Below are 12751 nucleotides of genomic sequence, written 5' to 3'. Positions count from 1 at the left end.
ATGATACATGGCACTCGATTATGGGACTAGGTAAAATTAGCTTTTTTTTTTTTTTTTTTATGATTAGGAGGCTAGTAAAATTGGTAGTATTGTTCTGGCTAGCGGTGCTCGGATGGATAAATTGGTTTGGCATCACTCTAAATTTGGATTGTATACTGTAAAGTCGAGATACCATGTCCGGCAAGCATTGCCACTCGCTCAACCTTTGGAGGAGTATTGGAGGAAGATTTTGGATGCTTCGTTTACCTGTTAAGATAAAAAAAAAAAATCCTATGGAAAATCTACAATAAAATTCTTCCTACTGGAATACAGTTGCGTAGTCGATCAGGTCAAGTCACTGGGATCTACGCTCTCTGTAATCTTGACATGGATGGAGCATAGTTGGCATCTGTTTTCAGGATGTTCTTATGCACAAGAATGTTGGTCTGAGGCGGGTCAGACTAGACTAGGAGAGGAGTGGGAGACAATTAAGGATTGGTTGTGCCATATTTGTTTAAATCGATCAGATGCGGAAATTGTCTCTGCTAGTTTGGTCCTCTGGTCTATTTGGCGTCAAAGAAATTACAAGGTTTGGTAGGGATTCGTTGATACACCGGCCAGGGCTATTTGTATTTCACGTCAATTCCTGGATGACTGGATCGCGGCACAGACACGATCAATTCAGGTGTACCCGCAGGGAAGAAATGCAGCAGCTTTGCTCATCAGCAGGTGGACTCTTCCAGGTCCTGGGAAGTTCAAGTGTAATTCGGATGCGGCGTTGTTCCGGGATGAAGAGCAGTGTGGAATCTGAGTGATTATTCGGATAGATGATGGATCACTTCTCGCTCTTCATAGCCAAATTTTTCCCGGGATTATGGATGTCCAGATTATTGAAGCTATTGCGCTGTGTGAAGGTTTGACATGGGTACTTTCTTTGGGTCTTAATAATGTTGAATTCGAATTAGATGCTCAATTGGCTGTGCAGGCTATTAATAACAAAGTGCGAAGATATACGGAATTTGAGAGATTATACAGGATTGTTTAGAAATTTTACAACACCGAGCAAAGGTTAATTATGTTTCTAGATTAGCGAATGGTGCAGCTCATGCGATTGCTCGAAATGCTCGTTCCAATGCTAATTCTTTTATGTCTTTTGTGATCCCTTCTTGGTTGGAAAATGTTTTATGTAAGGATTTTTCTGATATTGAATAAATAGATTTTTGTTTAAAAAAAAAAAACTTGGGGAGTTAAATTGCACAAAGTCATTTTCTTTTGGTTTTATATTATGCAATTAATTATAATCAGATTAAATATAATTATCCCAATAAAATACATCACACCAATTAATAAATTGATGCATTAATTCAATTAATTATTTACTGAATGTAATTTTATTAATTTATAAATTAATTAATTAGATCATGCAAGATAATTAATTAATTATATACTTAACTCCTAAATCTATTAATTGGTTACCTTGATGCAAAGTAACAATTAACAATTAATTTATTACCTTGACATTTTACTATCAATTAATTAATTTCATCTTTCCAATTTACCATTCTATAAATTCCAACTCAGATGTCTTATATGCACGATCCTATGGGTCTGTCCTTAGTTAGCAGTCAATTTACAATCCATATATAGTAGGTGGATTCTAGCAAACCATTACTGTCCCTAACTAAAACAGCATTATCAACAGTCAAAAGATGCAGAGACCTTGTAGTTCTCTCAATGTTTTTTACCATTTGATATCGATATTATAAACTATGACTCCTTGATAGACACAATATGTGAATCCTTCGACCCGAAATACTATGATTCCTAGATGTGACACAATGTGCTTTGATGTATGAATAACAGACCAGTAACAAGGTACCAAATATGGGGACATACTATGATTAAAGTGAGGGAATTGCTACTCTCATTGAGAGAGAACATGTATTATTGGTCACTTGATTAGTGGAAGTGAGAAGTGTGTGGAAACATTCAAATGAGGTAATACGAGTTATTGTTCATTTGAATTAATCAGCTCACTTCAACATCAAGGGAAGTCCGAGCATAGAATGAGGGTGGTAGTACGATGTCTCATGTTAGATCGGATATCACAAAGCAACAGATCATGTTAGATTAAAATAGACATATATTAACTTATATTTGACATTCATCTATTTTTGGTAGTCGTAATGACTTGCTAGAATCCACTCACGATTTATGGATCAGAAACTAGCTTCGGGGTCATTGCCAATATTAGGTGAACCTACAAGATTGCAAGAAAGAAAGTTTGATTAGATTAATTTAAATTTAATTAATCTTTATAGAAACTTGAAATATATATATATAAATTTTAAAGTCGCTAGATTTTCTCTTCTGGAGAAATTGAAGTTATTCGTTCTTGTCTCTGTTTATACAAAGATGCTTCAGGTCAACAATTAAATTTTCTTGACACTAAAGAATATTCATAAAAAATTCCTCTTACATGCGGATCAATGTTAGCCTTCAGATCAGTAAAATTCGTAGGAACCATCCGATCCGAAGTAAGGAATATTCCCTAAACATGCGAATAATACTTTCTATCCACCGTCCGTCTAAGTATCCGTCACTATTCAAAACCAAGTCCGCCTAGGCGATCGAAATCGAGAATTCATCCTGATTTTCTCCGATTACCCTTTAGGCGTTTTTTGGTCTCTAGGCGATTTTTAACTGTCTAGGCTCCGCTTAGGCCGCCTAGACCGCCTAAGAGACGATGAACAAAAACATTTTTTATTGTGAATTTATTTTTTCTTTATTATAATCCACAAATTTTGATGTTTGGACATTTTTAAAGATATATGTTACAAATATACATATTTTTCTATATTAAATAATTTTATATTATTATTTTTAGGTTGTATAATACATATTTTAATTGAATTTATATAACAATTTATTAATTAACAAATAAAAATTACAAAAATACATATATGATTAATCCCTAATTAATCACGGATTAATCCTCAAGGGCCATATACGTCCGACTAGTGTCTAACGTTTTCTACAACCTTGGTATCCATATGATGAAGGAATGAGAGCCTTTGGATTGTAGGAGGTGGTTACACAAAGGACAACTGTTGTATAACAGGGCACGCCACCTGACGCCATAATGGCCTGAAGGCCTTAGGACCAATCGAACGATGGCACCTGACAGCACGCTTGCTATGTGGCAGGGTGCACTACCTGACATCACTACAGTCTGAAGTTTGCAGAGCCAATCGAAGATGGACACATGTCTAGTGAGTCATTAGAGTACATTTTCAGGAGTACGATAGTTATCCCTAACAGGGGTAAGTAAACATCACAATCACCACTATTAATATTGTCTTCGATCTTCTTTCAACTTTTGCTAACTTAATCATAAGAACGGGTTTGTCGGACACCGGCTCTTCTGTAACTAGGTGTTACTTCCATTTCAGGTGATCCAAGTAGGCTCTAGAAGGCTGCACATATTACACGACATCATTACTTGTTGAAGATTGTAAATCCTTAGCCAATGATTTAGGAAGTTGCGTTGTTTGTTAGATAAAACGATTCACGAATCAAGTCGCTCATACTCTAGCTAAAACGATTGATTTTATGTCTAATTAGGAAGTGTAGAGTTTTGTCCATTCTTTTTTATGTAGTAGTTTGATGGTAGATTTATAAATCTTTTTATTTAAAAAGGTAAACAAATAATAAATATTTGTAACTTTGAACCAAAAGTTTAAGCTGATAGTTATAAGGTATGATCATAGATCTTATATTACACTCCATTTGTTTTTAATTTCGTAAGTAATGAAGTTATCAGCACTCGAACCCTTAACTATTTGGTCCAATTGTTTAAACCAAATATTTAAGGTTATAGCTGTTGGGTATACATCTCAAGTTCCACATCGGAAAGATACAAAGGAGTTACATAGTTTAAAAAGATGTTCACCAACTACATTAGTATGAGGCCTTTTGGGAAGGACCCCAAAAACAAATCCGTGCGGGCTTGGCCCAAAGCGGACAATATCATACTAATGGTGGAGCTGTTGATGAACTCGTGGGCCCTACAATAGTTAAAACCTATTATAGATCTTATATTAATTTCTAACACTTTTCGTTAACTTAACCAATAAAGTTAATGAAAAGCTTAATATATATATATAATTTAAAAACCCGTAAAAACTCAATGATTTAATCCGAAAGAATTAAACCATAAAAGTTAAGTTTCATAGTGTGTTTTTGCCTTCTATAAAATATAAAATGTATTCTATTATTTTTATAATTTATGTGATTTCTTGATTCGAGATTCGTCTGATACCTTTAGGTGGATTCTATCCAATTAAAGTTTTGTTAGTACATTAAGATTCGAATTCAAGATCTCTAATTTAAGCGATTTAAGACCATTAACCACTCAATACAACCTTAACTAATATATGTGTTTTATTTCAGGGCTAATTACAAATCTAGCCCAACAAAGAGGGGTCATTTACATATCTAACTCACTTTACTTCTATCTCATCAAATTAGACACTTTCAACCACTTTGAACAAAATTATCCTTTGTTCTATTCGATCGATCGATCTGCTCCTGCTTCTTCTTTTTCTTATTCTTCTTCTTCGTTTCAAGTTATTCTTCTTCAATTTCTGATACCAATCGTAGCGATTTTTGAGATTATTGACGTATTATGTTCAATTTCCCATAGAAATGGTATGTTTTTAGCTTATATGCCTACTTTTCTCGTTGGTCTTGCCTCTTTCTTCATCTGTAATGATATCGTTTCAATTTCCTCTATTTTTCACCATTTTCCTCCATTGTTGTCGCATTTGTGATGAAATTTGTCGCTATTCGTCACAAATGCAACAACAGTTGTCGCATTTCGTCGTAAATGCGATAACTCTTATCGCATTTGCGACAACAGTTGTCGCATTTCGTTGCAAATGCGATAACTCTTGTCGCATTTGCGACAACTCTTATCACATATGCGACAACTCTTGTCACATTTGTGACAGATTCGTCACAAATGCGACATCGCAGCAGTTCAATTGTTATATTTTTTTTTTCTCATTTTTTGAGCTTTCCATCATAATCCTCTTCCATAGACATTAATTCTTCAAAGGTTGAACGAAACATAATCTCTTCTCTCTATAAACCACTGTCTTTTCGTCGGTTTGGGATGGTGAAAAAGACGTTGAGAGTCTAAGGAAGAAGGTGAATTGAAATAAGGGTATTCTTGTCTAAAGTGGATGAAAGTGTCTAATTTGATGAGATAGAAGCCAAATGAGTTAGATATGTAAATAGACCCTTTTAGTTGGGCTAGATTTGTAATTAGCCCTTTATTTCATTATACCCTACGCAACTACTTTTTCTTTTTGAAAGCCTAAGCAACTACTTAATTGTTTAGACCTCATTATATACTTTCAAAGTATAAAAAAATTGAGATAAGGTGTATTTCAGTTCTTTAATTTGATTTACATTGTGTTTTTTTAATAGTTTGTCCGATTTTTCAGTTCGAGACTTGTCAGAAATCGTTTGATGGATCATCTTTTAATTAAAACTTTTAATTATCTAGCCGCCTTTATATGTATACACATGACCCTTTGATTTAATTTTTTTTTTTATGTTAATATACAAATTTGGGATAAAATGCAAAAATACCTCTAACATTTACAGCAAGGAGCAATTTTACATGTAACGTCTAAAATGGTGGAATTTTACCCCTAACTTTGGCATCTGAGAGCAATTTTACCCCAACGTTGCTAAGTTGAGTCAATTTGAGAAATAATTCATCAAATTGTCTTCTCGATCATGAATCTTGTCATCTACACTTCATATATTTGTTATTTTATCACTAATTATTAACAGATCACAAACATATGATAAGAAGTGATTTTTTTAAATGATGTATTTTGTACGAGTTGGACAAAAAAATTCAAATATTTCACCGAATTTAAAAATATTAACCTCTAATTCAATTATTAAATTTGAAAAAAGTATGAATTTTTGTTTTGGAAACAACTGATATGCAATTAGTGTAGAATAACGAACAAAATGTGTGTGTGTGTTGTATAATGATGTCTGAAATTGACTCAACTTTCCAACGTTAGGGGTAAAATTGCTATTGGTTGCCAACGTTAGGGTAAATTTGCACCATTTTAAGGGTAAAATTGCTCGTGAATGTAAACATAATGGGTATTTTTGTACCATATCTCCACAAATTTTAAATTTATTTAAAGTGATAAAGTACAAAAATACCCCTAACGTAGAACACCGTCCAGAGCAATAATACTCCTAATGTTAAAAATGGTACAATTTAAAGGTTCAACGTTAACAACTTGGTCTAATTTGACACTGTTAAAATTTATGTTTACCTGTAATAATTGTTTTCCAGTTTAATAGATTCAATGTAATTAAAAAAAAATAATTGTCCTTTATACCCTCACCTTCTTCATCTGTTCAAACGTAAAGAATGCCAAATCCAATGTGTAATTTTTTTTCCCCAAATCTCTTAATCATTCTTTCATCCCATCTCATCATTTGTCGATTTCACTCCATTTATTTTTTCACTTTGATTCCTTTTCTTTCCATGAAATTCACTCTGATTTCGTCCTTATCTGTATAGTTGCAGGTCTTTGGGCGATGGCGGAATATTTACCGGAAGTAGTAACAGAGATATCGTGGAGGCTGCGATGAAGTCCATAATCCAGTGTATGTGCTTCTGAAAATTATGGTATTCTCTGATATCATAAGTGCTGATTTAGTTTCAACCTAAGAAAATTATCTGCATCAATGTTCCTGATAAAAATGGAAGATCCTCATTGCTTTTTTTACAATCAAGATTTTCTTTTATGTATGAGCCTTCAATTGGACATTTTTTGTCAATTACCATGCCCATTTCATATTGAACCCTTCTGGTTGAAGATCATCACTAACCATGGCGCAAAGACCTGCAATCACATAGCTGAAGGTGAAATTAGCAGATTGGAAAAAAGTGAACTGTATGAAAAGGAAGTGAATCAAGTTGGAAAAAAGTTCAGTTAAATCGATAAGAGGATAGGATGAATTAACAGATTTGAAAAATCTCATGGACACAATTAGATTTTGGATTTTTTAGGCTTTCATAGATGGATATGGATGAAGATGATGAAGGTATAAAGAACAATTATTACTGGTAAACATAAATTTTAACAGTGTCAAAGAAGATGTGTTAGTTTGGTTAAAATTGGACTAAGTTATCACGTTTAATCCTTAATTGTACCATTTTTTAACGTTAGGTGTATTTTATCCCTTATTTTAATTAAAAATTTCAAATTGTACCATAAATTAGCAGCTAAAATTCTAAAACTGAAAGGTAAATTGATTTTTTTTTTCATAAGGAAAGAAAAAGGATATTTTGTTGGTACGACACTTAACGAACAAATAACAATAATTTCCACGTGAGACGCCAGTTGAAACAAAAAGAAGAAAAAAACAGAAAGGTTGGTTTTGCTGGACCATCACCATCCCTCATTCTTTCACTCATTTCATGGAGGCAACACCGTCTAATTATTGCCCCTCTTCTTTTTAATAAAACCCCATCACCATACACTTGTAATTTTTCAGTCATGGTACTAAAGAACTGAGCTTTATTAATGGATCCTCTTCAGAGTTCGATTATTCTCTTATTCTCCTTGTGTTTTTATGTGGGTACTTGTTTAACTAACCCGTTTGCCCAGCAAGAGCTTGAAAGGGTTCTTCAGCTGCCTGGTCAAAGTTTTAATATTAGCTTTGCACACTTTTCTGGTTATGTTACTGTCAATCAAGAATCTGGTAGAGCTCTTTTCTATTGGCTAATTGAGGCTGTTGAAGATCCTGATTCTAAGCCCCTTGTTCTTTGGCTCAATGGAGGTCTAATCTTACCTTTTAATCAATACTTTCTGTGTCTGCTTTTGATGTTTTAATGTTTTAATTACAGTTTATCATTAGGATTACTTTATGTACTGTTCCTTATAATGAATATTCTTTTTGTCTTCCAGGTTGGTTTAGAGATTAAAGATTGTCTATTTTTATGTTTTTATCTCAAGGCTTTTTTGGCTTTCTTAGTAACAAACAGAACTACCTTAACTGAAAATTTCTTTGTGCAAGGGAATTTATGTGATACTTTTTGTCCTTTTTCCTTTTTGTTCAGAGTTGTTTTGATTCATTTCTGACCCAATTATGTTGCTTCAGGACCTGGATGCTCCTCCATTGCCTATGGGGAGGCAGAGGAAATAGGCCCCTTTCGTATCCGCCCGGATGGGAAGACCCTTTATGAGAATCCTTACTCTTGGAATAAAGGTACTTACTAACTTGCACTTTAATTTGAAACAACGCTTGGATAAATTCAGAGAATCCATGTTGTTGTGATAAAAATTTCTGTTGTATTAATCTGAACAAGAGAACCATAAGTGGTCTCAATCCTAATTAAAGTTTGTTGCGTACACTAAGAATCAAATTGAGATCCAGCTAAAGAGATTAGAGGTCTTTTCCACTTCAATCAAGTTTGTTACATGAACTGAAAGCTGCAAAATCGGAGTTATGGTATTATTTGCTTATACTTGAGTTACGAATTGTTGATTCTTCATATTTGAAGTCATGTCATCATACTCAAAATCATTTCCTAGATCGATGGCTGATTACATTCAATTGTGAAAGAATTATACAGATCTTGTTCTTGCATCTGCTACCATTCTTTTAAGAACTAACACATTTGTTTGTGAATATAATTGTGTTTGTCTCTTTGTGCTTTACATCTTGCTCATTAAATGTACCTATATCATGCTTAAGTACAATTCACAAAGGGATGTTAACTTGCTAATATCATGCTGCTTTAGGAGTAGCAGCTGCAAAACTCGGGTTTTAGAATTTTCGCGATTGAAATACTACTACCAATTCATTCAATTATTATAACCCAAGAATCACATCTAAGCACATCTGCTACTGCTTTGCAGTTGCAAACATCCTGTTTCTCGATTCCCCTGTCGGAGTTGGTTTTTCCTATTCAAATAATTCCTCTGATTTGTTGGACAATGGTGATAAAAAGACTGGTACTACTTTATCTACTTAAGATCTTGCTTTAAGCTTTTCTCCATTATTGCTATGTTGTACACTTACACTTACTCTGTAGCATCCATCTTGCAGGTAGAGACTCACTTACATTTTTACTGAATTGGTTTGAGCGCTTTCCCCAGTATAAAGGAAGGAAATTCTATATCACCGGGGAAAGCTATGCAGGTAGCTGATCATTTCATCTTATCCTTCTTTCCTAAGTTGAAGCATATTCATATTTCTTTTTAAGCATTCGCATTCGGTTACGAACTTGCATTATGGTTCTAAATATCAAAGGTTTGTGTTATAGGACACTATGTTCCTCAATTAAGTCAAGCCATTGTAAGGCACAACAAGGCAGAAAAGAAGGCGGCGATTAATTTGAAGGGTTATATGGTATGGACACAGACTATTCTTGAATAACATGTTTACCTGTAAATTTAAATCAGTGAAATTAAGACAGATATGAACATGTAATTCATATGCAGGTGGGAAATGCTTTAACTGATGATTACCATGATCATTTGGGGCTTTTTCTATTTATGTGGTCAGCTGGCATGATATCTGATCAAACATACAAGAAACTTAATCTTCTTTGTGATTTTCAATCCTTTGTCCACCCTTCAGATTCTTGTAATGAGATTCTAGACATTGCCAGTGAAGAACTTGGTGACATTGACCAATATAGCATATACACTCCTCTTTGCACTGCCAATGCAACCGGATCTGCTCGGTTGCTCAGAAAGATGCATGTAAGTCAATATTCTGGTAAAAAATATTTTCTAAACAATATTCTTTTTATTCTCCATTAGTGATTCCATAAGTATCATCTAAAATTTGTTGTATACAATCTACTTCTTGATTTATGGCAACCTCTACCAGTGTAATCTGAACAAAAACAAAAGCTTTTCGATCCCTGGCTTTTCTCCAGTTCTGCTTATAGGATTGTAGTTTCAAGTTCTAAATATAATTAGCTGTTTCTTTCTCTATAGTTGGCATAATTTGTCATTTTTGCTTTGTACTTCATTGAACAATGCAGGTTGACCACACGCCATTTAACAATGTGTGTGATACACTGCTAATAGATTCGCCTATCAATGATCAAATTTTGAGGAACAGTTAAGTTTAGGGGCTAAAAATGTCAAAATCAAAATAGTCCAGGTTTCATATATGTAATGCTCTTAGTCATTTGGTTTTGGTCAGATACTATAGTCATTATCAGTGACTAAAATGATCGTCTTTAGAGTCTCCGAGGAAAATTTCTGCCGGGTTTTGATTGTATTGGTGATGGTTAAAATTTTCCTGTTGGTCTGTGTTCCTACTTTTTGTGCATTATAGAACTTATTGTAGGAAAATTTATGTATCATAAGATAATAAAATCATGCATGCAAATGCAATGTTATACGACAGAGGATCGGTCGCATCAGTGAGAAGTATGATCCTTGCACTGAGGAGCACTCCATTGTGTACTTCAATTTGCCTGAGGTTCAGAAGGCACTACATGTTTCACCAGATTTTTCACCTTCAAAATGGGAGATCTGCAGGTATGATATCATTAGAGAAGATAGGAAATTTTAATTCTCAAAATGTTGCATATAAGAATTGCATATACCTACAATGCAGTGATGTTGTGAATAGCACCTGGAAAGATTCTTCTATTACGGTGCTGGATATATATCGTGAGCTCATAAAATCAGGACTTCGTATATGGATGTTCAGGTATCTTCGCGTGCTGCAGCTGAATTACTTCGATATTTTTTTTATGATGTTCATTTTAACTACAATTCTTGGTTTGCATTTTTGGCAGTGGTGATACAGACGCTGTATTCCCAGTAACATCGACACGATATAATATAGATGCTCTGAATCTTCGGACGACAAAGCCTTGGCATGCTTGGTATGATGATGGAGAGGTTGGCGGATGGACAGAAGAATACGAGGGACTTACGTTTGTCGTGGTGAGGGGAGCGGGGCATGAAGTTCCTCTTCATAGACCTAAACTTGCTTTAACACTCATCAAATCATTCTTAGCTGAAACATCAATGCCTACCCTTCAACTGCTCTCTGACTCTTGATTCATTCATCTTTCTTTCTTCTTGTTTTAGATAATTCACTCCTTGATTAACAAAGTTGTGAAATTCATTTGTTAGGATTAGTGTTAATGAGTATAATTCTCACCATTTTATCTAATGATGCTAAGATTTAATAGAAATCTAATCCTAATATAACAATTAAGCACATAATTAGTATTATATATGATATGAAATATATTCTATTTCAAGTCCCAAAAAGGACCCAAGAATTTGAAAAAGGAAATGAAGTTAGAAACCTTATTAAGAAGGGAGATATTTCCGACTTTTACCGATGGAAAATAGGAAGTAAAATTTAAGATGAAATGAAAAGGTGGAAATCGCAAAAAAAATGTGTTAATTATGTATTTAATTGTTGGATTAGAATTAGATTACTATTAGTTATCATTAGAGTAGAGGGTTTGAATTGTTAATTTCTAAATAAATTAAGGATTTAATTGGTGATTTTAGTAGATCTAATTGATTTTTAAGCTATAGTTTAAGAGCCAATATAAGTGTTATGCCTTATTTTTATTCAACTCATCTCTATGACAATTAAAAAACCTTTTCTCTCTGTTTTTATTTTATTTTAATGGTAATTTATTTTTTTCCAAGCCTTTTCTCTTCTTTATTTTAATGGTAACATTGTAAATATTTTTCTTTTCATTATAATTAAATCCAGTGATAATATCTGACATAAATCTTATAAATTTAAGATAAATTATTTAATTATTAAATTTTATAGAAATACTTAATTAGTTTGAATGGTTAAAGATCTCACGTTGCTTAGTGATCTTGGATTTGAGACATATTGTATGTACAAAACTTTAATTGAGAGCGAATCCATTTAAATGGTGTCTGACGAGTCTCGAACCGAGTAATAGAAAAATCAATAAAAAAAATTATAAAAATAATAATAAATATTGACGATAAATAACTTTTATAGAATTTATATATATATTTTGGCCGAATGGATGGCTATAAACCCAAATAGGACCGAATCATTCGCGGTCCAAATCATACTTATTATAGAATTTATAATAAGCATGAAATAAATTATTAGGTTGATTAAAAATTATTAATTGTATATTAATTAAGTAGATGTATAGTGTTTCATGACAAGCGGGTCCTACAAAAATTGAAAGTAAAAAAAAGATTGTAGTTTGATAAAAAAAAAAAGGATTATAGTAGTATGTTATTTGTAGGTTGTGTTTTTGTATATGTAGCAAGTGGAAGTAATAAAAGTTTGTTACTTCCACTAGAATTGCTCTTAGCAATAAATAATGCTAACGAGCACTGATATCAGGAGAGTTGTGTAAGGATTAGGAATTTTGACTGTAGAGGGTTAGAAAAGAAATAGAAGGGGGATAAGAAGAATAAGATAGAAGAGAGACGCAAAGAATTTGAAAAGAAGAGAGTAGGGATGAGAGGATATAGGAAGGAATAAGATAAACTTCATTGATAATATTATTCTCCTCCTTACAAAAGCCTTAATATAGGAAAAGGTATTGCTGATGTGGCACCCGTACAAAACTCACAGCTACAATATCTATATTTGTCTAACCTCCTAACAACCTGTAAAGCAAGTAACATGCCAAATAACAATTGCTAACCAATTATCAAACTAGCAAATAACG

At 33.3% G+C, this 12751-nt stretch overlaps 1 protein-coding gene across 1 annotated transcript; it reads left to right on the top strand.

The window, feature by feature from the left end:
* Positions 1 to 6447: 6447 nt before the first annotated feature.
* On the top strand, positions 6448 to 11235 carry LOC136203032 (serine carboxypeptidase II-2-like). Its single transcript, XM_065994068.1, has 10 exons — positions 6448 to 6464; positions 6602 to 7866; positions 8188 to 8295; positions 8949 to 9044; positions 9139 to 9231; positions 9356 to 9441; positions 9534 to 9797; positions 10456 to 10589; positions 10669 to 10764; positions 10853 to 11235. Exons 2-10 carry the CDS (start codon positions 7611 to 7613, stop codon positions 11118 to 11120), a joined length of 1401 nt encoding a protein of 466 aa, XP_065850140.1. The 5' UTR covers positions 6448 to 6464; positions 6602 to 7610; the 3' UTR covers positions 11121 to 11235.
* The last annotated feature ends 1516 nt before the right edge of the window (positions 11236 to 12751 follow it).

This window comes from Euphorbia lathyris, chromosome 8 (genome assembly GCF_963576675.1).
Source record: "Euphorbia lathyris chromosome 8, ddEupLath1.1, whole genome shotgun sequence".
In the NCBI taxonomy this organism is placed as follows: Eukaryota; Viridiplantae; Streptophyta; class Magnoliopsida; order Malpighiales; family Euphorbiaceae; genus Euphorbia; species Euphorbia lathyris.
Note: the sequence above shows the minus strand (reverse complement) of the source record. Positions and strands in the feature narration are given on the sequence as shown.

Bases quoted from the DNA above. Each gene is read 5' to 3' on its own strand.
- LOC136203032 (XM_065994068.1), top strand. From the start codon at position 7,611: ATGGATCCTCTTCAGAGTTCGATTATTCTCTTATTCTCCTTGTGTTTT. The intron at 9,442-9,533 runs GTATGGACACAG...ATTCATATGCAG, and splicing joins TTAATTTGAAGGGTTATATG to GTGGGAAATGCTTTAACTGA. The intron at 10,590-10,668 runs GTATGATATCAT...CCTACAATGCAG, and splicing joins TCAAAATGGGAGATCTGCAG to TGATGTTGTGAATAGCACCT.